This window comes from Scyliorhinus canicula, chromosome 4 (genome assembly GCF_902713615.1).
Source record: "Scyliorhinus canicula chromosome 4, sScyCan1.1, whole genome shotgun sequence".
Taxonomy (NCBI): Eukaryota; Metazoa; Chordata; class Chondrichthyes; order Carcharhiniformes; family Scyliorhinidae; genus Scyliorhinus; species Scyliorhinus canicula.
In genome coordinates this window covers 222,325,885-222,350,457 of record NC_052149.1, presented here as the reverse complement: position 1 = coordinate 222,350,457, position 24,573 = coordinate 222,325,885, and the positions used below count along the sequence as shown (strand labels likewise).

At 43.7% G+C, this 24,573-nt stretch overlaps 1 protein-coding gene across 3 annotated transcripts; it reads left to right on the top strand.

Annotated features, from left to right (window-relative positions):
- The first annotated feature begins 240 nt into the window (after positions 1–240).
- On the top strand, positions 241–23,750 carry spry4 (sprouty homolog 4 (Drosophila)). Of its 3 annotated transcripts, none has more exons than XM_038796128.1 (2): positions 241–385; positions 18,279–23,750. In XM_038796128.1, the coding sequence occupies exon 2, from the start codon at positions 18,319–18,321 to the stop codon at positions 19,249–19,251; it is 933 nt and encodes a 310-aa protein (XP_038652056.1). In that variant the 5' UTR covers positions 241–385; positions 18,279–18,318; the 3' UTR covers positions 19,252–23,750. The 3 variants fall into 3 exon arrangements, with proteins under 3 accessions (XP_038652056.1, XP_038652057.1, XP_038652055.1); XM_038796129.1 differs by lacking the exon at positions 241–385 and adding an exon at positions 12,503–12,614; XM_038796127.1 differs by lacking the exon at positions 241–385 and adding an exon at positions 16,169–16,503.
- Positions 23,751–24,573: the final 823 nt, after the last annotated feature.

The window sequence follows — 24,573 nt, the reverse complement described above, 5'->3', positions numbered from 1 at the left end:
CCCCCCCCGCCCTCCCCATACACAGACAATTTTACAAGGGGTTTAAACCAAAATTCATGGCGACTGTCCCATAAATCAAACCATCTAGTGGATAAGAGCTGGCTGCTAGAATTCATCGTTGCTAAGTACTAGAATGGTGTATTTGTTGTTATTGGACGATGTATAACCTCTCCTCCCATCCCCTCTTGTTTGTATAGTCCCCGACCCTTCCGGGGCTGTTAAAAAAAAAATAGGATGATTGACAGGAACAGCACGCGAACAATAAACAGCGGCGGACGATACATGGAGACTCTTTGCCAGCTGAAAAAGCACACAAAGACCAATCGAAAGAATAAGAGAGAATCTCCCAAGCTCCACTCGCCAGGTTCCCTGGTCCCGTCTCGCGGTGAGTGACTTCTGAACGGAATGTCCCTTCTTAAAGCCAGGGTGCCCTGCCTGGCAAGCAGGGTTTGGCTGCCTCTCCTCTGATCTCTGCCACTTCCAGTCAAACAAAAAAAAGGGATTCCGACTCTGGAAATAAACTAATAGCGCTGAGTGCACTGTTATTGTTCAAATCTAACCTGTATTGAACTTACATTTTGAAAGCATGTGGGTGTGTGCAAACCACCCGCCTTTAAAACGTGTCATTCAAGTGGCTTTTGGTATTTCAGAGTACAGAATTTAATCTTTTTACTCGACACTAAAAGTGCAATTTCTCCCACCATGTTTCATTCATGCTCAACTCGCCAAACAAACTTTCTGGTGCACTGGACAACATTTTTTTTTGTGACCTCCTGTTCTCTTTTTAACAAACCTGGACGCTGAGGTTTGGAATGAATTTTTCTCCCTGGCTGACAGTCAAATGTTTTCACCTTAAACTCACTTCGATGCCGCTTATTTACCAGCAGCCTGCCTGTGGTATTCAATATAATATGATTCTCAGCTGAAAAGCGCGTTTATAAAAAATAAAAAGTCGAAATCTCTTTATTAAACTTGGGAGGGGTATGAAAAAAAGGAGTGTTTTTTTTAAAAAACATCAAAATGCTGCCAGAAATTAATTTTTTTTTGCAACATTCAATGGGTTTTGACTAGGACATAACTTGTATTTTTTTCTCTTTCAGCCAATGTTTTTCTTTAAAAGTGGCATACTTAGCATTTCTTAAAAGTTTTATTTTCCAGCTTTTAAAACTTTGGACTTTGGCTCATGAACAAACTTCACTGCACGTTCAAACTGATCCTTTTTCTCTCTCGCTTCCTTTTTAGCCTGTGTGCAGGAGGGAGGAGGGGAGCGGGGGGCGGAGAGCAGACAGTAGGATACTTTAGAGAAAATTACAATAATTTCCGTTCTGCGGTTCACTTACAAATGAACACATCCTGTCCTTTTGTGAGGCTGACGGCGCCTGCGAGGCGGGCTGACTGCACCAGCGCTGCTTAAAGAAAGAATTCTGCCTCCCCCTCCCAACACACACAAATTCAGCCCATTCAGCCTTCCTCTCCCGCACTGCTACCTAAATATTGGCCTGTGATGCCCACAGTCTGTATTCTGATCTGGTTAAATAGAAGGAGCCCACCATTTTATTAATTTACGTGGCCTCACTAAAATCTGGCGTTTTCTCTGTTGCTCTTAAAGGCTGCACATAGTCAGTTTAGAAGCTGACTATGTTAATCATTGTTTACCCACTGCGATTGTTCAACAATCTCCAAAGATTATTGTCCCTCGCCTCTTTACCCATGTCGAGAGATTAAGGGTCAAGTTGCAATATATTTTTCTTTGGGTTCACAAAAAAAAAGCCTTCTTTTGTCTATTGTGAAAAATGGAGTGCTTTATTGAACGACTCCTTTAGTAAACGAATGTAATGGGATTGCAAACTCTTGTCAGAATTGGAGTTTTAAAACCTCCCACTTTTATATTTCCTCCCACCCCAACCCCCAGCCAGTCTGTGCCCTGAACTTGACAGATGTACACAGTTGAGGTATGAGGCCTCGAGGTGGTGTGTTTTTTTCATTTTAATGGAAGAGGTTGACTGACATTCTGCTATGTGCTAAATCAGCCCCCCTAGTTGGGATTGCTGGTTGACAGTTGGTCTAAATCACATTCCCTTTTTATTAAATAACACAGGATTCCGGGATTTTTACAGATGCTTTGGGGATTGCTTGCTGCATTCCCCGATTCTGTTGTTTATCATAAGGGCCACTGGTTTCATGTCGACCCAATAAATCAAATACCATTTTTTATTACATGAGGTCCTTGGATTTTTTAAATGTGTTTTGGGAATTTTCAGTTCTGCGATAGCTCTGTTTTCCCAATAACCAGCCACCGCCCCCCCCCCCCCCCCCCCACCCCCCCAAACTGGTTAGTGTCATTGATCATCTGTGATAGGCTGCAGTAACGTTGTTTATAAAATGCAAAGGATTTTCTGGGGGAGAGTTGAGGAAACAATATCTGTCGTAATTATTTGAATCATATTTTCATGGTAGCCTTGAGGTCATATTTACTGGTACATAACTTGTGCATCAAGGATCTCGGGATACTTTCTTTGAATCATAGAATCCTTACAATGCAGAAGGGGCCCATTCGGCCCATCGAGTCTACGCTGACCCTCTGAAAGAGGACTCTACCTGGGCCCATCCCCTGCCCTGTGTTAATGTAGCGATGTTTCTTTAATGAACAAAAGGACACTGGTGCTTTAAATTTTAAAAAAGCACATGAATCTTTTAGACATCTTTTGTATTCATTCATGGCTTATGGGTGTCACTGACTGGGCCAGCATTTATTGCCCATCTCCAATTACCCTTGAACAAATTGGCTTATTAGGCCATTTTAGAGAGCATTTAAAAGTCAACCACATTGCTGTGGGTCTGGAGTCACATATAGGCCAGACCAGGTAAGGATGGCCGATTTCCTTCCCGAAAGGACATCAGTGAATCAGATGCGTTTTCCAATAATCGATTATTATGCACAGTGGTTAGCACTGTTGCTTCACAGCTCCAGGGTCCCAGGTTCGATTCCCGGCTTGGATCACTGTCTGTGTGAAGTATACATGTTCTCCCTGTGTCTGCGTGGGTTTCCTCCGGGTGCTCCGGTTTCCTCCCACAAGTCCCGAAAGACGTGGTGTTAGGTGAATTGGACTTCCTGAATTCTCCCTCTGTGTACCCGAACAGGCGGCGGAATGTGGCGACTAAGGGCTTTTCACAGTAACTTCATCACAGTGTTAATGTAAGCTTACTTGTGACAATAAAGATTATTATTATCCTTAGACTTTTAATTCCAGATTTTACCTTTGTTGAATTCAAATTTCACCATCTGCCGTGGTGGGATTCGAACCCCAGATTACTATCCTGGGTCTCTGGATTACTAACACCACTAAGCAGTCACCTCCCTCAACTCCACCAGGTTTGCCATTATTGGGCAAATGCCATCTTGGACAGCTGCAAATGTGCATTCTGACCCCTGGTAAAATGACAATGCTTGATTACCCAAAACTAAGTCAGAACAGATAAGATCATAAAATCTTATATGTTACAGCACAAGAGGAGGCCAATTCCCTCTTCAAGGCCCTTATTGTACCTGCCTCCATTATACTCTCAGGCAGTACATGCCAGATCCTAGCCACTCGCTGCATTAAGAAGCAAGTTCGCCATTGGTTTAAGTTCAGAGAATCGCGGTATTCCTTTTTTTTTCGTTTTATAAATTTGGAGTACCCAATTCTTTTTTTCCAATTAAGTGGCAATTTATCGTGGCCAATCCACCTATCTGCACATCTTTGGGTTGTGGGGGGAGACCCATGTAGACACGGGGAGAACTTGCAAACTCCACACAAACAGTGACTCGGGGCCGAGGTCGAACCCGGGTCCTGAGCGTCATGAGGCAACAGTGCTAACCACTGCACCACCCCTATAAATTGTGAGCATTTGTCTCAAGGAAGCTGCATTGACCTAAATGCATAGACACGGCTAAGATTCAAACTCAGGCTCTCCTGTTTACTAGACAGGCGCTTTCACCGCCTAAACCACAGCGGTAATCTAGAATCGTGGCGTTCCTGATGGAATTTCAGTGAAAACCTTTTTCACCAATTCAGAAATAGGTGTAAGTTTTTAATGCTGCTTAATATTTTCTGGGTATATTATTGGATTTTACCAATTTGAAGGCAGCCTATTTAAAAACTGGACGCTGTCAAGACGGGACAGGTGCGATTCTGAGCTTCATGGAGTTAGCTCTCTGGCCTTTCTGCCCAATGTTTTTCAGGAAACTCAAATCTTTCAGGGTAGATTAAGGTAAATTTGACATTTTTTCATACAGGTGAACCTTGAGGCCACTTCCACTATTGAGATAATCTGTTTGTTTTGAGGGAGTATAGGGTCCCTGGATTTTTCAGAAACTTGCAAACTGAATTTGTAAACACAAATTATTTCTCTACTGTCCCCATCAATCCACTAGAATCAAACAGCCACTGGGCGACACGGTGGCACAGTGGTTGGCACTGCTGCCTCACAGCGCCGAGGACCCGGGGTTTGATCCTGCCCCCGGGTCACTGACGGTGTTGAGTTTGCACATTCTCCCTGTGACTGTGTGCGTCTCACCCTTCCAAACCCCTAAAAATGAGCTGGGTAGGTGAATTGGCCGTGCTAAATTTCCCCTTTACTGGAAAAATAATTTGGTGCTCTAAATATATGCAAACAGCCATTGTGTTGTTGACAAGCTCCAACACATTTAATAGCATCAGAAGAGATCAGAGGTGCTTTTAAAATATCTATAAATATGTAAATAAATAACACACTGTCTTTGTACAAACCTTTGAACTATACTATAATTGATCTAAATGCTATAACAATTACTTAGTTTTGGACTCTCGGGGGTGTCTTTCCCTCTTTGCTTTCCTTAGTCTCACAGAGCTTTCCAGCTAACGTGAAGCTCCTTCACTTGATGGGTTGAGCTCTGTGTTCCTTCAGCACAGCTGCTGTCGAAGCATTTCCTATTTTCACCAGTGAAGAAGCAGAGTTTGGATTTATGCGACACATTTTTCACAATCTCAGGGCGCTCCAAAGCATTAGAGTACCCAATAATTTTTTTCCAATTATGGGGCAATTTAGCATGGCCCATCCACCTACCCTGCACATCTTTGGGTTGTGGGGGCGAAATCCACACAAACACGGGGAGAATGTGCAAACTCCACATGGACAGTGACCCAGAGCCAGGATCGAACCTGGGACCTCGGCGCCGTGCAGCGAAGTTCTTTTCCACTGCACGCACTATTGTTATTCAGTGAAGCACGGCACCCAATCTGTGCAGAACAAGATCCCATAAGCAGCAATGGGGTAAATGTCCAGATAATCTGTTTTAGTGATAAGGAGGTACAGTAAAATAGGTCTGGCCGGGCTACTGCCATCCCATTGCCCTGGCATTCTTGTATCTGCTTTGTAAGCTGGGTAAGTGAGAGGAAGAGCTGGGGGAGGCGATGGAAGAGGGTCTGTGGTGTGAGATACTGCGAAGGGTCAATGCCCCAACCTCATGTGAGGCTGGGGCAGCACGGTAGCACAGTGGTTAGCACAGTTGCTTCACAGCTCCAGGGTCCCAGGTCCGATTCCCGGCTTGGGTCACTGTCTGTGCGGAGTCTGCACGTTCTCCCCGTGTCTGCGTGGGTTTCCTCCGGGTGGGGCTTTCCTCCCACAGTCCAAAGATGTGCAGGTAAGGTGGATTGGCCATGCTTGAATTGGTAAGGTGGATTGGCCCTTGTGTCCAAAAAGGTTAAGTGGGGTTACGGGGATAGGGTAGATACGTGGGCTTGAGTAGAGTGCTCTTTGTAAGGGCCGGTGCAGACTCGATGGGCCGAACGGCCTCCTTCTGTACTGTAAATTCTATGATCTATGATACAGTTGAAGGTCGTGTATAGGGCACACCTCACAAAAGTAAGGATGAGCTGGCTCTTTGAGGGGGTGGAGGATGCCTGAGAGTGTTATGGGAGCGGCCCCGCAAACCATATAAGAACATAAGAACTAGGAGCAGGAGTAGGCCATCTGGCCCCTCGAGCCTGCTCCGCCATTCAATTAGATCATGACTGATCTTTTGTGGACTCAGCTCCACTTTCCGGTCCGAACACCATAACTCTTAATCCCTTTATTCTTCAAAAAACTATCTATCTTTACCTTAAAAACATGTAATGAAGGAGCCTCAACTGCTTCACTGGGCAAGGAATTCCATAGATTCACAACCCTTTGGGTGAAGAAGTTCCTCCTAAACTCAGTTCTAAATCTACTTCCCCTTATTTTGAGGCTATGCCCCCTAGTTCTGCTGTCACCCGCCAGTGGAAACAACCTGCCCGCATCTATGCGTATGTTTTGGTCCTGCCCGAAGCTGGAAAGGTATTGGAGGGAGTTATTTAACATCACCTCGGGGGTGCTGCTTATGGATCTGGAGCCGGGTCCCCTCGTGGCCATTTACGGGGGGAGGGGGGGCGGGGGGCGGACCTGCTCGAGTTGCAGGCGGGTGCGGCGGCAGACGTTTTGGCTTTCGCCTCACCGATTGCTCGTAGGCGGGTCCTATTGGGGTGGAGGTCAGCTTCTCCGCCCTGCGCCTCGGTGTGGCGGAGGGAACATGCTGGGATTTATGGCCTTGCAGAAGGTGAAGTTTGAGCTGATGGTGTGTGTGTGTGTGGGGGGGGGGGGGGGGGGGGGGGGTCGAAGGAGGGGTTCTACAATTCATGGGGTTTGTTTATCAAGCACTTTGGGAGAGGGAGAGGGGTTGGTTTGTTGTTTGCTTTTTGTTTTTTTTAAACTAGTTTTGAACTTGTGACTCGTTGTTTTCGGTTGCATATTGGCGGGGTCGTTTTGCTGCTGTTTCTCTTTTTTATTTGTCTGGTGAAAATGATGAAAATGTGCTGAAAAAAAGATTTTTGGAAAAACTAAGAAAAAAGTAACAAAGCTGAGATAGTTAACTTAATACTTTCAGGGTATTAAAAATATATATAGGTTGCTATGCATGTCTTTCTAAGTGTGGGTCAGGAATTTTTGTCTTTGCTATTTTTTCAATGAAGCTAGCAATGTTCTTGATTTTGGCAGCTGCATGCAAGCAATAAAGTACACGCAATTCATGTATTTGGCATATATATTGTTGTATTCTCATTTTTAGTGAAGTGTTAGCTGAGCCTGCTGATCTGTACTGACTGGTCTATAATCATTTCTGTAATTGTTCCACCAGTTTCAACAGCTCGTTTATTAAAGTTAGAATTGATTTGAAGGTTTCTGGTATTCTGGTTATACAATTTAGTATTAGTTTCACCAGTTCTGCAAAGTTTCTCAAACTTTATTTTACTATCATCTTTGGATTCTTGCGAATACTGTGAAATTGAAGATTTTCCCACTCTCGGCACACTGGGTTAGCATCAATTACTGTCAGTTCAGATTATAGTGTGGACAGATGTTGAAGAAATCTCTCTCTACTCTATCCAAAAATGCTTCCTCTCCTCAATCTCGGCCTCAGACACACATCCTTAATGAACACATCTTTGCTCAAGTCTTTGTGGCTTCTTTGAGATTGTTGCATTTTTTGCATTGAACCGCGGACACTTTTGTACTCAGGCTTTATGTCTGCTTGGAACTGAACTGAGGCTAGCCTGAATTGTTACATTTTGCACCCTCACAGCCAGCAGAGAGAGAGGAACCTTTGCCCATCAAGTCTGAATGTTAGGTCCCAGTGTGGAGAGTACTGTTTGCAAATACCTGCAGTAGCACCCAATCACTTGCTATTTAAGATTCATGTTAAATAAAGAGTGGTTATTCAATTTAATTCAACATGGTTCTGTGCAAGCAATGGAAACAAAGAGAATACATACGAGATGGATATGATGGATATGATTCTCGTAATCGCTATTGGTGTGATTGTGTCAGGCTGTGTATGCTATGTTTTTTTAGGGTAGGTAGCTTGATAATGGTGAAGACGTTGTACTGAAGGCTCCTTTAATAGACACTGAGTAATATTCATTTCCTGCACATGATATTCTGGCTATAGGAAACAAATTAGTTAACCATTCCTGTTTACTGTTAATATATGTACATTGCAGTAAGTTTCACTATTTCATGCAAATAGACATATGTGTCTATTATGTCACAAAGTTGCATCTCAGGCAAAAAATTAAACTCCTACCCTCAAGATGTTTGCTCTATTCTTTTTTCCCCCTAATTATAGATCCTAAACTTCAAAGATCGCAGTGTCACAGTGACATCTAGGCAAAAGCTAATGCTTCCCAAATGTGCTTTATAGACAAAACCTCTACTGTGCAGTCGACTAACAGGTTCACAATTTTTTCTCACCAATTTTCTCTTCCAATTTCCTTCCTTCCTCTCTTGCCTGAAGGCATCGGCTCCTTGCTGTGATGTGATTCCAAACGTAACAGGCACCCTCAGCATTGCACCCAAATACTGATTATTTGTGGGTAATCAGTCCTGTTCCAAAAAGCCAGATACCAGTGCAAACTCAAATCCCACGAGTTGGATGTTGTTGATAGGCTATTTGACCGTGGCTGGCATCGCAATCAAGCCTAATTTGTGCTGCACACAATATCCAGATTATTTTGCCCAGGGTCACCACAGAGCTAACTGGACAATTTCCTCGGTTTGCAAAGGTTACAGGCATCCCAGAGTGGGACCAAGAAAGTCTGGTCCAATACTGAGTGAGTTCTGTGCTCTGCTGCCTTTGGATGACTTGTTAAACTATCTGAAGCACTAAGTGGACATTATTCAATGAAGGGCAGTATGTCTTAGCCAGCTTTTCTCCCTCAGCCAACACTACCAGAAAAAAAATAGATTGACTATATATCTCATTAATGCTTCTGAACTTTTGGTGGCACGGTGGCGCAGTGGTTAGCACTGCTGCCACACTGCGCCGAGGACCCGGGTTCGATCTCGGCCCCAGGTCACTCATCCTGTGGAGTTTGCACATTCTCCCTGTGTCTGCGTGGGTCTCACCTCCACAACCCAAAGATGTGCAGGTAGGTGGATTGACCACGCTAAATTGCCCCTCAACTGGAAAAAAATAATTGGGTACTCTAAATTTAATTTTAAACAATGGGCCGGATGCTCCGATTGCCGACATCGAAATCGTGTTCGGCAATCAGCTGGAGAATCTGTTTTTATGCCGAAATCGGCGGTGACGTTTTATGGATGCTCTGTCCCCTCAAAAACGGCGTATTCGAGGAGTGCACCGCACGCCGTTGGCACGGCCGCAGGACATCACCTGAGGCCCTCTCCGGATGCTCTGCCCCGATGGACCGACTTCCCGACAGTGTGGGACACGTGTCCTCTCAACTTCTGTGAACCTGGAGTGGCGGCTGTGGACTGTGTCTGCAAGTAAAGCCGGGGGCTTTACGTGTCGTGGCTGCTAACCCCCCACTGGGCGGAGCATCGGTGCGGGGCACCCGCCGACTTTTGGTCGTAAGACCAGATGCTTCCTCCGGACACAGCCACAAAATCAGAGAATCCAGTCAAATGTTTTTGAACTTTATTATATACTCATTCACGAAATGCGGGCCAAGCATTTGTTGCCCATCCTTAATTGTCCTTGCGAAGGTGGTGGTGAGCTGCTTTCGTGAACCGCTGCAGTCCAAGTGTTGCAAAAACACTCACAGCACTGTTCAGATGGGAGTTCCAGGACTTTGACCCAGCGACTGTGACTGAACGGCATTAGAGTGGGTGGCACGGTAGCACAGTGGTTAGCACTGTCGCTTCACAGGTCCAGGGTCCCAAGTTCGATTCCTGGCTTGGGGCACAGTCTGTGCGGAGTCTGCACTTCCTCCCCGTGTCTGCGTGGGTTTCCTCCGGGTGCTCCGGTTTCCTCCCACAGTCCAAAGATGTGCAGGTTAGGTGGGTTGGCCATGCTAAATTGCCTTTAGTGTGTAAAAAGGTTAAGTGGGGTTACTGGGTTACGGGGATGTGGTTAAGTAGGGTGCTCTTTCCAAGGGTCGGTGCAGACTCGGTGGGTCGAATGGCCTCCTTTCGCACTGGAAATTTTATGATCCAAGACAGGATGGTACGTGACTTGGAGGCGAACTTTCAGATGGTGGTGTTCCCATGCATCTACTGTCCTTGGCTTTCTAGGTGGTAGAGGTCGTGGGTTTGGAAGGTACTGTTGAAGGAGCCTTGCAGGGCATCTTGTAGAAGGTACACACCGCTTCCACTGTATGTCAGTGGTAGAGGGAGTGAATGTTTGTTGTGGTGGATGAGATGCCAATCAAGTGGGGGCTGAATGAGTTCTGTTGTAGTTGCACTCATCCAGGCAAAGGGAGAACATTCCATCACACTCCTGCTTGTGCCTTGTAGATGGCGGACAGGCTTTGGGGAGTCAGGAGGTGTGTGGCACTGCTGATTTGTGTTGAATGCAAAATGAGTGCTGTATTTGCTAGCTAACAACAACCACTGCATATCAATATTCTGACTATCAGGACTCAAGGTTATTTCTGAGAGGCATGGTAACATGCTATAAATACTGATTTGTACAATCAAATGTAGTTCTATTTGGAAAGAACTGTCTGGATAAATGAACTATGTGTACTAAAATGAAGAAAATATACAATCTGTACACTTGATTTTCTGATTAGGAGAGAATTTCAATCCAACTATGCAGTTGATCTACTTGTCCTCTTTCGCACTTTTTATTAGCGCTTAGCAAGCTAAAAATAATCACCTGTGTTGTTTGGTTGGAATTGCTCAACAAATGATTAAACAGACCGTGTGCAGTACTTTTCAAATAACCTGCTTTCATGGAATCAGTTGCGACCCTGATCGATACCATCTATTTTTTGGGAATTTACATTTAACCCAGTGAGGCTGAGTTGTCACATTTTCCAGATTACACCTGGTTGAAATGACCAGTCAGTGAACTTGATGTTATTGGATCTTTATTTCTTCTGACCTGTGAGAATTGGACATTTTGTTTCATACATGGAGTTCCGAATTGCTATTCCCAATGGGGCTTTCAAAGCAAGGTGAACTGCGAGTGTAGAAAGAAACTTTAAAATTTGCATCTTTAAAGAGCAGCACGGTGGTCCAGTGGTTAGCACTGCAGCCTCACAGCGCCGGGATCCCAGGTTCGAACCCGGCTCTGGGTCAATGTCCATGTGGAGTTTCGACATTCTCCCCGTGTTTGCGTGGGTTTTGCCCCCGCAACCCAAAGATGTGCAGGATAGGTTGAATGGCAACGCTAAATTGCCCCTTAATTGGAAAAAAATGAATTGGGTACGCTAAATTTATATTTTAAAAACATTTGCATCTTTAAGAGGGTGAAATTGAATTGATGGAAAATAATGACTGACTTTGGACAGTGTAAATTCGCACCTGATAACGCCTGGTTAAGAATCATAGAATGATACAGCACAGAAAGAGGCCATTTGGCCCATTATGTTGATGCTAGCTCTTTGATAGAGCTTTTCAATTAATCCCACTCCGCTGCTACTTCCCCATAGCCATGAACAATTTCACCTTCCAAGTATTTATCCATTATTTTTTTTCAATAAATTCAGAGTACCCAATTATATATATATTTCCAATTAAGGGAAATTAAGGGACCTGCACATCTTTTGGGTTGTGGGGGTGAAATCCACGCAGACATGGGGAGAATGTGCAAACTCCACACGGACAGTGACCCAGGGCCGGGTCCTCAGCGCCGCAGTCCCAGTGCTATCCACTGCGCCAATTATCCATTATATTTGTGGAAGTTACTATTGAATGTGCTTCAGCCAGTCTCTCCAGCAGTCCATTCCAGATCACACCTCACTGAGTAAAAGAGTGTTTCCTCATATTTCCAATTCTTTTGCCAATCACCTTAAATCTGTGTCCACTGGCCCTTAAGCCACTGGAAAGTTTCTCCTCATTTACGCTATTGAAAGGTTTAATGGACATGATGACTCCCCCGATCAAATCTCCTCTTTACCTTCCCTGCTCTAAGGTGAATAACTCCAGCCCAATATAATATTAAAAAGTACTTACAGCACAGAGACAGATCATCAGGTCCCACATATCCATGCTGCTCTTAACGCTCCACATCAGCCACATGCCATCCTTCATCATCTAACCTCAGGACATATCCTGGTTTGAAGTGTTACTTAAGTAAATATAGATCAGTGATGGAACCTTCCCCACCATTACCGAATTTGCTGAATTATGATGTCGTCATTTTCTTACTAGTCTTGTGGGACCCAAATATTCACTCGTTTGGTTGCCTGAAGTAGGTCAGGTTGTGTACGAGTTAGAACCTGAAGTGGCAAGAATAATTTTCACAGTAATCTTCGTACATGATTTAAACAGAACCGTAAAAGATAAATGTGCCCGAAACACAACGGTTAGAGGTAGAAACATTCATATTGCAGATCCACCGTGAACAATCTGCCACTTCAAAAATATTTTTAATTAAAAGTACGCATTCAATTGATGCCAAGCGGCACAGCACCCCTGCTGCATAGCAAGGGACTGGCATTGTTTGATGTGGGTGGGCTGTGTGTGCTCACTCTGCATGTTCCCGCCCACCTGCATCCTCATTCTACGTCCCAGCCACTGTGTGGTGGAGGGGCAGAATCATCTGCTCCCGGTGGCATCTGTCACTCGAGCTGGTCTGTAGAGAGGAAAATTTGTGTGGATTAAGGGGGCACGTAAGTGTAAACTGCTTTCATGTCAAGTACTGGCTGCAGGGGTAGATTAGTACTTGCACTTATTGTGTGATTCTTTTATTAAAAACAAACCTTCTGCACTGTAAATTCTAAGAAAATCAAATATGAAGGATATCCTGTTTTTATATGTCTGTTGATGCTAATAAGCAACGATTGAATTTTCTTTTATTTTGAACCCAACACTGTGGCACGTTTACAAGACTTGTAAACCTCTCGGGAATTTTATACTACGGCAGGGACCTGAGAGGATGCTGAAGGATAACCTTTGAAACTTTAATGGTTTCATTCTGTAAGATTCTAAGGTGCCTAAGGAAGACGTTAATGCCTTTGGAAACTTGTGCAGCATTATGTATTATCACTCTGGATATCACTTATAATGTAAACTATAAATCGAAATTTGTAGTTTAAACTGCCAGTAAAATCTGGAATTGGAAAAATACAGTAAAGAAAAGCAATCCATTTTGAATATTTTAACTGAATGCATTTTGGAGTATCGTAAATGCTAGTATCAGTATTTTAAGCTGGTTTTGTAGATTTCTAGGATGAGATGTAACTGTGATAACACAGGTTGCTGTAAAATAAATCAAACTGTAAAAATATAACACTTTATAACTCTCCAATATTTTGCCTCATTACCCTTCATTGCTGTTGATTACATCTGACCAGTTGTCTGTGTTCTGCCTTTGGTGCAGCAAAAGACAGGCTCAGAAAAGTACTGAAACCTCCCAACCCCCAACACCGTATGCACAATGTGTGAACATAATTATGCATATCTTGCGGTGCAGTTGATTTACTAAACTTTACTGACCATTTTTGATGTCCTTTGAACTCCTTGAATTGTGCTATAACCATGCCACACACTTTCCAATATCCATTGTTCTTGCCTCGGTTGGAGTGTGTCTCACTGTGTTACACTTCAGTAAATTTGTTGGTGGATTTCAATGCTTATCACTCACAGTGTGCTTATTCTGTGCTCTGGTATCACAATCCATGTCTGTGCTTTTAGTGGAACCACTGATTGATAGTTGAACACCTGCATAACCCTTAATTGAAAAAGATTGTGGGTAATGGTGCGGTTTAAGAACAGAGCCCTTTCGCCCCTGGGACCTGGATTCAAATTGAGCCAATGTGGTGGGGTAAGGATCGCCTTTCTTACTCCTCTACACACTTACATTTTAATACGCAGCCGATAGCTGACATATGCTTGATTCAATCTGCAGGGAACCAATGGCACCACAATATTAGGTATCTTAAAACCTGCTCTTAAGCACTGACATCGGTAGCTCAACGCTTGTGTAATCAAATCTCTGAACTATCCCATGTAGTTGAGCTGACCTATAGACGTGAGCCAAATGGAAGAGAGTGGGCACATAGACTTTTATTTCCCAAGAGAAAGATTCAACTCAGTGAAGCCATGCCCAGAGTAAAGCACTCTCCCTAATTCAGCAAGTATAAGCAAATTTACTCAAAATTTCAGAATGGTGGCTACTGTTGGAAATATGACCATTTTCAGTTGCACAGTAAGAGTACTTTGAGAACAGGAGGTACCCTGGCAAATTGTCAGATATGGTCTAATTTGAACTTGAGTAGAATATGGACATATTGCTGTGGATGGAGAGGGGGAAACAAAACAATTTCTGAATCAGTTTCAGATTTTGTTGTTTTGTTAAACTTAATTACCAGTTTGAAAGTTGAAAATCAGTAATCATTTTGTTTTGTGTGTTGATCAGTTTAGTTGATAATTCTTTGTAAAATGTACCCTACTTGTTTTGTTTTCTAGTTTATTTGTGGAGCTAAAATATTCTTCCATAATGTATTTGTTCCAGAATCCAGGAATGGAGCAGAGTGGAACAATGTATGCCCTGCTCCGAGGCCACCCACGCCTTCGTGTTGCAGGGTGCTCTTTTTGGAATTAAGAAAGTTACATCTTAAATTATGCTTGATAATGACATTATTGTGAAAAAGTGTACTATTCCCCAGTGCCCATGTCCTCACATTTTAGGAAAACGTATGGACCCAAGGCACAATGGTTTTCATGCATTTGGTCAGAATTTGCGGGATGCTTAGCACAAACAAATCTGTTCTTTAGCAATTGAGTAGTGTTGCAGACCACAAATATGTTTGCTGCCACCAGTCAGTCTCATTGTAAGTAGGGTTGTTCAATGCTCTATATGTATTGTATTATTAGACATACAATAGTTAGTTTAGCATTATTCCTGATCCAATCATTATTTAAAATTATGATCATGACATATTCATAAGAGCATGGGATTGGTAGAAAGTTTATTCAACTAATTAAAGGAAAGATATGTCTTTGTCCCTGCCTTGAATTCTGCCCCTTAGCCATGGCCTCTGTCCCTCTGTAGCGACTGTGAGGCTGAACCAGACTGTTTGCAATTTTATTTAATTCTGAGATGAACGTGCTACCACGTATCACACCCATCAATATGACCACCTAATTCCATCGGTATAACATCTCCTCTGCTTATCTGCTGTATTACTTGCACTAAACCCCATTCCCCTAACTCCCCTGCGCCTGCTGGTCTACATTGGCCTTTAGTTAACCAATGCCATCATTTTTGAAATACTTTTATATCCCCCATGACCTTCTCCACCTACCCCATGATTCCTTCCACGAGTTTTACAGTCAGTCGGGATATGGGTACTCCTTTTAATTATGGCCTTGAGCTTTTCAGATTTTAATCACTCCCCTGCCTTCAGCCTCAGGCACTGGGATTCTCTCTGCCTCTCCCATCGCCCTTTCAGACACTTCCTCATACCCATCTCTTTGACCAAGATAGTTGCTGCTTTATGACGCTCCTTTGAAACACCTCGGGGCGTTTTACTACGTTGCGTGCGCTATATCAATGCAGGTTGCTGTTGAAAGTGAAATACTGGGGTCTCCGCATTCAATCAAGTTGACTTTGCTGCATTGCAATTCGGGAGAACATTATTGACTAAGCTTTAAAGGGGACCTCAATGTTCCACTCGATAGGGACACATTAGGACTGTAGCAATAAATGCTCAAGGTACAAAATGTGAACGCTGGGTTAGATAGTGCATGAAGTGGGTGCAGGGTGTAAATGGGTGCAGAGTGTCGCTGGAAGTCACGGCCCGCTCGCCGTCTCCATTCTCCAGCACACAGATCAACCTGCGAGAATTCATCAATGAACGGCAGCTCAGCCAATCGCCGCCCGCGCTTTGCAAGCCCACCTCCGCTCATCCAATCGGCCGCCACCGGATGCGGCATTTCCTCTTCAATTGGCCAATCGGCGCCTGGGCGGCTGCCCCCGCGCCCTATGGCAGGCCGGCATGCAAATGAAGCCGTGGGAAGCGGAGGCGGGCCGCGCGGACCGACGGGAGTTGTCGTCCGTCCGGCTCCAGCCACTGGCGGCTGCAGCTGGTCCGCGGACTCCAACTCCCAGGGCGCACCGCCAGGCCGCCGCATGCGCACTGCCTTCCCTGTGCCTTCCCATTCATGAGGACGAGAAGGCGGGGGGAGGGGGTGGAATTGCATTTCACTGGCAGTGGGGCTGATGGACGGGGCTGAGCCGGAGTCTCAATGATTCATCCACAATCTTCCAATGTGAACCTGCAAAAGCAAGGATTGCATCTGCAATGTCCCCTGATGGTTACTGGTGGGGAGTTACTGAGCTGATTGATGCATTCTTTGTACAATCGGTATTGATTTAAACCAAAATTAAGGAAAATACTACCCTCCCATCCCCTGCCAGGCGTTTTCATTCACAAAAATACGCAGGATCCGCCACTGTGCGCCCTCACACCAAGCAGCGCTGCATCTACAAAGCAAAGCATTCCCCATTGCACCTGGGTGTTAGCGAGGCTAGTTATCATTCTGGGGACGTTTAAAGTAAGTATGTTTTATATATCACACTTCCACATGTCTTTATCAGTTAAATGTTGCAATAATGCGACCCTTTCCTCCTGTAAATTACATCAAGGAATGGTGCACAGATAGCATGAGAATTATTTCTTATTTTTGAACAATAATTTGTTAAATGAATACCGAATTGCTTTCTTTGAACAGATTTCGAAGGGGCTAGAAGTCAGCCTTGACAGCGACTGACTGAATTTACAAAGCAGCGAATTCTCTTTAAATGTAATGAAATCCACGTTAAACATTTCGACCGGATTACTGTAACAGGGCGAACGAACCCGCAGTTAGTCCAACACGTACTCCGGGCTGTTAATCGTGATAAAAATTTGTCTTTTTCCTATGAAGTAAAAATGGAAAACAGGGAATCCGATTCTCAAACTACGGCGGGATTTAAGAGTTGATGTTTTAAATAGGAGAGGTTGAATTTATTGTGCAAACCCCGGCCCCCGCAATTACAAATGAGGGTTATTATGATAATATACTTCATTGTTTCTTTCAATGGCTTGAATCGATTATTCAAATTGATGAAAAACACATTCTGACCACCCGGAGTGCTGCCAAATGGGTCCATTCATTAATCGGCAATTTTCTGAATGAAATTCCATTATTGACTGCGCCCGAGACGCAGATTCCCGTCTACACAGTCAGATGATAACAGTGATTCAACCTTCCATCTCATGGTGTGCCTGTTCAGTGTATTATTTAGCACGCATAATATTGCCCCATTTAAAACACAGCTCGTTGTATGTTTTATTTTGACAGCAAATGGATGGACACATATCTGCTTTTTTTTTCAATGCCAGCCCTGGAGAAAAGAGGCATGTTAATTCTTGGAATATTGTTTGAATAATTCAAGAGGAAATATCTAATCTCTTCCTGCACAGGGGGCTCGTTTAATCTGGGGCGTTTTTTGGAGGGGGAGGAAATCATGCCTTAAACATTATTTTGTTAACCTGTCTCTCTGTCCATCAGTCTGGTTCCTAGTCATCTCCACGGTTGCTCTTTGTACATGCATTCACATGTTTGTATGTAATGCAAATATTATGTGTGTGTGGGGGGGGGGGGGGGGGAGATTAATGTATGGTTTTAATACACATACACACCTCTCTCTAATGAATGACAGTCAGCACCTTCAGTGCGAACGAACAGGAGAATTATCAACGGGCTAGATTGAAGGGAATATAGAAATGGAAGGACAGATGTCTGGCCTGATCTATATTTCTGGTTATCGAGCGACATAGCTGAAGTGGAACGGAAAGGGGGAGGGGGGGGGGGGGGGGGGGGTGGACAATACACCTTCCTTAAGGGCCTTGGGGTATTTGTGCAAAGTTTTCTCTTCCCCATTTCTGTTATTTGTCAGAACTTCGTTGATGTGCCAGGGGAGACGGCGAGTGAAGTGATTGATCACATCAATGTCAGGACTGGTCACTTGGTTTGATTGACATTATTGAGGCTTCCACCGACAAGGACATGTGACCCCGGCAACAAATAGACGAGAGCTCAGCAGAATTGAGAAATAAATCCTCAGGCACGAGAACAAACAACGTTACTGATCTGTGACCTGTAGAGACAGAGCCCTGAAAGCTGCCAAAGCTGCAGATTGACTGGTAATATTGGAAGAGGATTCTTGCCCTGGTCAGGTGCATTGGTTTGACAGAATGATGGGGTTTGGTGTTAAGGTTGCAGTATCTGTTGGCTTTTAAATATATATGTGTATAAATATAAATATCTGATTTTCTTTGTGTCAGGCGCTGGAAATCTGACTGTGGATCGAGAGGATTGAGGCAAATGGAGCGCCGGGTCTCTCTAGGCGGCAATGCTGGGAATCCCACCTCGGTATTCCCACCTTTCCTGGATGGCCGGATGCCCTACGGCAGATTGCAGCACACGACCGCCCTGCCCATGGACCAAATGAAGCCGAACCGGCTGGAGAACGATTATGTGGAGAACCCTCTTGCCAGCCAACCCAGCAGAAGCCCGCACACCCCCAGCAGGGTGTCCCAGCAGGAATCGACAGCCTCCAGCCAGCGCGACCAGGGCTGTGAGCACCACGAACTCCCTCAGCACCCTGCCCTGTCCTGGAGCTCGCTGACGAGCAGGCCCAGCTCCACCAGCAGCAGCAGCAGCAGCACCTCTTCGGACCAGAGGCTCCTGGACCATGCGGCGCCACCGCCGGTGGCCGACCAGCAGGGCTGCCCCAGGGCCGTTCGGTGCCAGCCCAAGTCCACCTCCTCTTCCAAGGCCAGTGACCTGAAAGCGACCTCATCCCACGGCCAGGAGGCTGGCAAGCACATGTTGTTATGCGAGGGCTGCGGGAAGTGCAAGTGTAGCCAGTGCACCTCGCCCAGAACTCTGCCATTCTGCTGGGTCTGCAGCCAGAGGTGCTTGTGCTCCCCCCAGAAAGTTGTCAACTATGCCACCTGCATGTGCCTGGTGACAGGCATTTTCTACCATTGCACCAATGACGATGATGAAAGGTCATGTGCCGATCAGCCCTGCTCCTGCTCCCACTCTAACTGTTGCGCCAGGTGGTGTTGCATGGGCGCCATGTCGGTGCTCCTGCCTTGTTTGCTCTGCTACCTGCCTGCCACTGGATGTGTCAAACTCTTCCAAAAGTTTTACGATACTGTAAGCCGCCCGGGATGCCACTGCAAGAATTCCAACAGCGTGTACTGCAAAGTTCCAGAGGTGTCATCCTGCAGTGGGGAGAAACCCTCCTGATACAGGCAGCGCGTTGGATGTGCTTCCTGGAACTATAATTCACATCTGTACTTTCCTAAGTTCAGCCCTCTGCAAGTTACTGCTTTCAGAAAATTACATGGTCTGTTCAGTCGGGAGTGGGAAAATCCTACTCGTCTCTCTGAAGTGGACACAATGTATAATTAGAGGGAATTTTAAGAAGCAGTTTAATATGGGGATTTTGAAACGTTCTTTAGGAACCCGCATCTTTATTGTTGATATGTGGTGGGTGTTCCATTCAGTAACTGAATAGTTTCATTTTTTTCTGGGGGGTGGGGGGGCGCGCAGTGAATGGGCTGAGGTTCAAATCCTAAAACAGCTTAAGTAACCACCTCAAAATCTCACATGTCATACATTGGCTGAGACCATTCAGACGGTCTTCGGGCCAATTGCTAATGCCAACGTTTCTCGCAGTCTGCTCTGTTTTGACATGCCACACACCAAATTTAATCCGACACATTTCTATATGTTCTGAGGTTGCAGATGCCTCGTGGCAGTAACTGCACACACCAAATCTTTTTTGTTTTGAATCGTTCGCAAATATTCCTCTAAATTTACCAGCTCACAGTCATTACTCATCAGTGAGATTTAAAATCTTGCTCCACGCTGTTCCGAATGAGAAAGTAAAATAAGCCAAATTATATTCACCGCAAAATTTAGTTTGCTAGTTTGCAGACTGGATGAAATCATAATAAAATGTTATAGATACTTTGAATTGGAATCGTGAAGCAATACAGTTGAGTACTTTTTGTGTTTTTTTTCGGTAAGGTTTCCCACTCTCTACCCAATGGTCAATTTAAGCTTTTGATGTGTTAGATCTTTTTGACTTTATACAACAGAATGTCATTTCCTGAATGCCAGAAAGTCCCCATTGTGCACTGTTTTTTTCGAATGTTTTTGTGTGTTATTCGTCTGCAACAAATTTCACATTCCTATTTAGTCCCAGTTTAAGCCTGGTTTCTTGCTCTCTGCATCACCCAAGTGGTTTGACACATCAACGAGGCCAGTGGTTAACGGGATTGTTTCATTAGGTGTGAGGGATTTGTATTTCATAAGTATTGCGGACATGAGAAAATGACAGTGGCTTCTTTTCAAACTAAAGTAAACCACAAAAATAACTGCCAACAATATAAAAGTAATAATGATTTCCAATAATGACCTATGTACAAGGAGGGAGGAAAGATACCTGATGTCTTTGCATTAATTTACAATTGCCCCAAAATATGCAAGCTTAGGCCCTTGAGGTTGCACGTTCAAAGGTGTATGTAGTCCTGTAGTCTAAACGTACAGATTTAAGAGAGTGCTGTGCATGATCGCAAGAATTGGTAATATTTGCACCTTTTAAACTAGCTGTGTAAGATCTTGTAGTAAACAGACTAGGGAGAGTGATTGGAAACTAAAAAACAGACATGTAACAATTGCAATGCTCATAATGAAAGAAAATTAAAATATTTCCACCCAAGCCTTTCTCTATAGAATACACATCAATCATTTCCACTCCAGTGAGATATCCAAGAACACTTCATGCCCCGGGTGTCCTAATTAATAAAATCAAACATTTTTGAGTGGAATTTTAAAGAAACAAATACAGGCTAGTTAGTAAAATGGAATTTTTAAAAATCAGATAAAGTTTTGGGGTATCATTTGAAACTCCTCCCATTTTAACATCTACTGAATGATAAAGATGAATGAGAACAATTATTGAGAAATAATAATTTTAGCAACCCGTGCCAACATTTAATCTGCTTAGAAAACTAGATGGGGATTGGGACTAAACTGAGCAATGACTTGATGCTGATAATATTACTGGATCATGTAGTGGCCAGGGATTGGAGTACAGATGTGTTTTAGAGAATTGCATATGCATATTTTAATGATCTTAACATCATATATTTAACAAATATTTATTGAGAAGCTCTACAAATGCAGCTTAAATGTTAATGAAGTTGGTTAACTCGTGACTGCCGTAATCTTCCTTCCAATTCTCCGCCATATATTGCTGGCAGCCGAAGCGAACCCGACATTCACAATATCTGATATGATTGCCCACAGGGGACGGAACTCCAGTTTCCAGTCCAGCATGACTAATGGAAACAGGATGTTCAGGGCCAACAAGACTAGTGATCAGCAAGAGGATGAAATATGTCTCCAGTGATGTTCCACTTACTCCACTTCTCACTTGGCAAGGGAAATTTGCAGTGTTAGTCAGGGCTGGGTTAAACCACGCATTTGACAGTGAAGAAAGACAGTGCAGTATCGCAGTACTGAACATGAATGTTGAAAGAACAAAGCAGACAGTCTGAATGGAGGATGTGAAATGACCGTCTCAGTAGCCTGACGTTCCATAGACAAGTCACAGACCAGTGTTTTTCCTCTTTGTTGCTGATTCCGTGTATCCAAAAATGCCTCCCTGTTGTAATTCCATTCACAAAGGATAATTGTGTGATGTTTCTTTGACAGGAGTGTGGGGAGGAGAGGTCCAAGGATCTTTTTGCCCATTATCTTATCCCACATATACACATTCCCCTTCTGATCCAGTCATCCCTAACATGTATGCACAATGATAACTCAAACTCAAATTGAACCAGGCTAATGTGCTATATTGTACAGGTACCTACAAGCAATGCAGATTACAAATAGTTCAGCCAAGTCTGCGTTTCACAATTCTCACCCTTGTTTTTAATCGCTTCCTGGCTTTGGCCCTCCCTATGTCAGTAATCTCTTCAGACCTGCAACCCTCAGAGATATCTGTGCTCTTACAACAGCCTCGTTGGCATCCCTGATTTTAATTGCTCCACCATTGATGGCTGTGCCTCAGTTGCCAAGGACTAAAGCTCTGAAGTTTTCCTCTGTAAAATCTACATCTCTCTACTTCTCTTTGCTTCTTTAAGATGCTCCTTAAAACCTACCTCTTTGACCATGCTTTGGTCATCGGCTCTGGTATCTCCTTAAGTGGCTCTGTGTCAAAGTTTGTTTGATAACACTCCTGTGAAGCACTTTGAGCCATTTTACTGTGTTCAAGGCGCTATATAAATACGTGCTATGTTCTATGTTGTTGCTGTTGTTTCTGGATTTCTGTTTGATGTAAAGTGGAAACTGAATGTAGGCACTTGTGTTGAAATGTATTTTTCTCATCTGCAAGCTCAGTTTGGGATAGCTGTTCCCTAATATGTGTCGCTGTTTGTACGTGTGCATATAAGGCCAATACAGCCTTAAAGTATTGCTCCATTCTGTTGAATGTAACATGCAGTTGTGGACCCTGTGCAAGTACCATATGTGTGCTGTAAATACAGTAGTTCTAAAGACAGGTAGCTATGTTTCGAATCCATCACTTTGGATGAGAATTTCTTCTACTCCCAGGTCCTGCAGTGTAGTTAGTGGGTGTTTTCTTGGTACAGTGATTCAAATAAGGCACTTTCAACACACTCAAAATTTGGCAAGAGAAGGAATTGGCTGAAACGGATTCAAGTAAAGGCCGCCAGGACTCTGATGTATTTTGGTATGCTTTGTCACACCAATGTCATTGAACACTTGAGGGCAGAACTTGGGTCATTTGATCATGACCTTTCTATCAACAAACAAATCAGATGATTTGTGTGTATGCATTGGACTCTTGATAGGTAAAGGATAAGTTTAATACCAACCACAGGCTTCTCCAACCATGTCAGTTGTGATGACTTAATGGGATACCGGGTTTAGTGGACAATGATAGGAGTGCAACTGAGGCAATGTGAAAGCAACTTTCCTGGCTGCTAGCTAAAGATTCATGCTAGAAATTCTCATGTGCGGATATTGACTGAGGGCTCATCTTAAGGTGTCCCTCATTTCATCAAAGATCCTACACAATCCTTTGTTTAGGCTCAAATATGACCACTTGGAAGAGGCGCTAAAGGGCTACCAGTGCCCATTGACCCATACTCAGTATAATTCAGTATGTGGAAAAGAGTTAAGGAGGTTGTTAAGAGAACTGTAGAATATTGAGCTATTTCTCTTCTGCAATATCGTGATCAATATTTGTGAGCATTCTTTTCCTAAACCTTTACTGTGTCACCAAAATACTCCCAATTGCATGAGAGAGACGGACAGGCAGAATTATTGTATATCCCCGCTGAATTGTGGAAAACTTCAACCAAGTTGGCACCTACCAAAATCTCCATTTGTGTGGTACTCTTTAAGACACAACTTAATTAATTGTGAACTTCATTGAAATTCATGTTATTAGTACCAGTCATTACAATTTCCTGTTCATGTTTAACCTGGCACCTTTGTGTTAACATGAAAAGCTGTGTAGAGTTATATTTCTGATTCTGTTGGAAAAGGGTTCTTGTGAGAATATTTATTTGAAGGTTTTATTTTATAGTATTTATTTTAGAATTTCTCCTGTTGTGAGATTTCCTTGAATGTGTAAAATAAGGGGAAAAAAGTGATGTATGTATGAATCAGAAAAAATATATTGATGATAAAAAAAATGCTCTGGTCTTGCAAGGATTTTTTAAAATATCATTCTTCCACAGAACTTATACATTGGAATAATCTTGTATTTGTCTGAGCTTTTCTGAATGGCACTAATGGTCCTTGTGCTATACAGTAAGGTAAGGGGAAATATTCGCCTCCGACTCCATCCTAACCCTCCTGAGTTAGCTGAGCTTGGCTTGATTGGCAATAAGGGCACAACAAAAGATAATTACACCATGAGATTCAAAAATGGAAATTTGCCAGGTTGGAATATTGGATGAGGGTAGGATTGACCTTTGCAGTAATGTTCAATGGGGTAGAATATCCTCTAAACTCACCGTATTTATTTTCCCCATTCATTCCTTGGATGTGGTCAAGGCCAACATCCTTATTGTCCATCCCTAAACTGAGTGGATTGCTAGGCCATTTCACAGGGCAACCACATTGCTATGGATCCAGACTCATATATAGACCAGGCTGGGTAAGGACAGCAAATTTCCTTCCCTAAAAACTTAAGTGAACCAGACAGTCTGATACTTTCATGGTCACCATTACAGATATAAGCTTTTTATTCCAGCTTTATTAAATTAATTTAAATTCCCCACTCGTTAAGGCCTCTGGATTACTAGTCTGTTAACAACACTTTGGAATGTTACCCCTCACTGCAGTAGGAATGAACTGTCGCCACTGCGTAAGAGTCATCTTTACGCAATGACACTTGTTACCAAGCAAGTGCATGCATATGGATATCTGGGAATGACAAGATTGGACATAGCAGTCCTCAATTGCAAATTGTCCGCAGTAATTCCACCCTCGGGTTCACCAGTGAAGAATGGCTGCATGTACAGC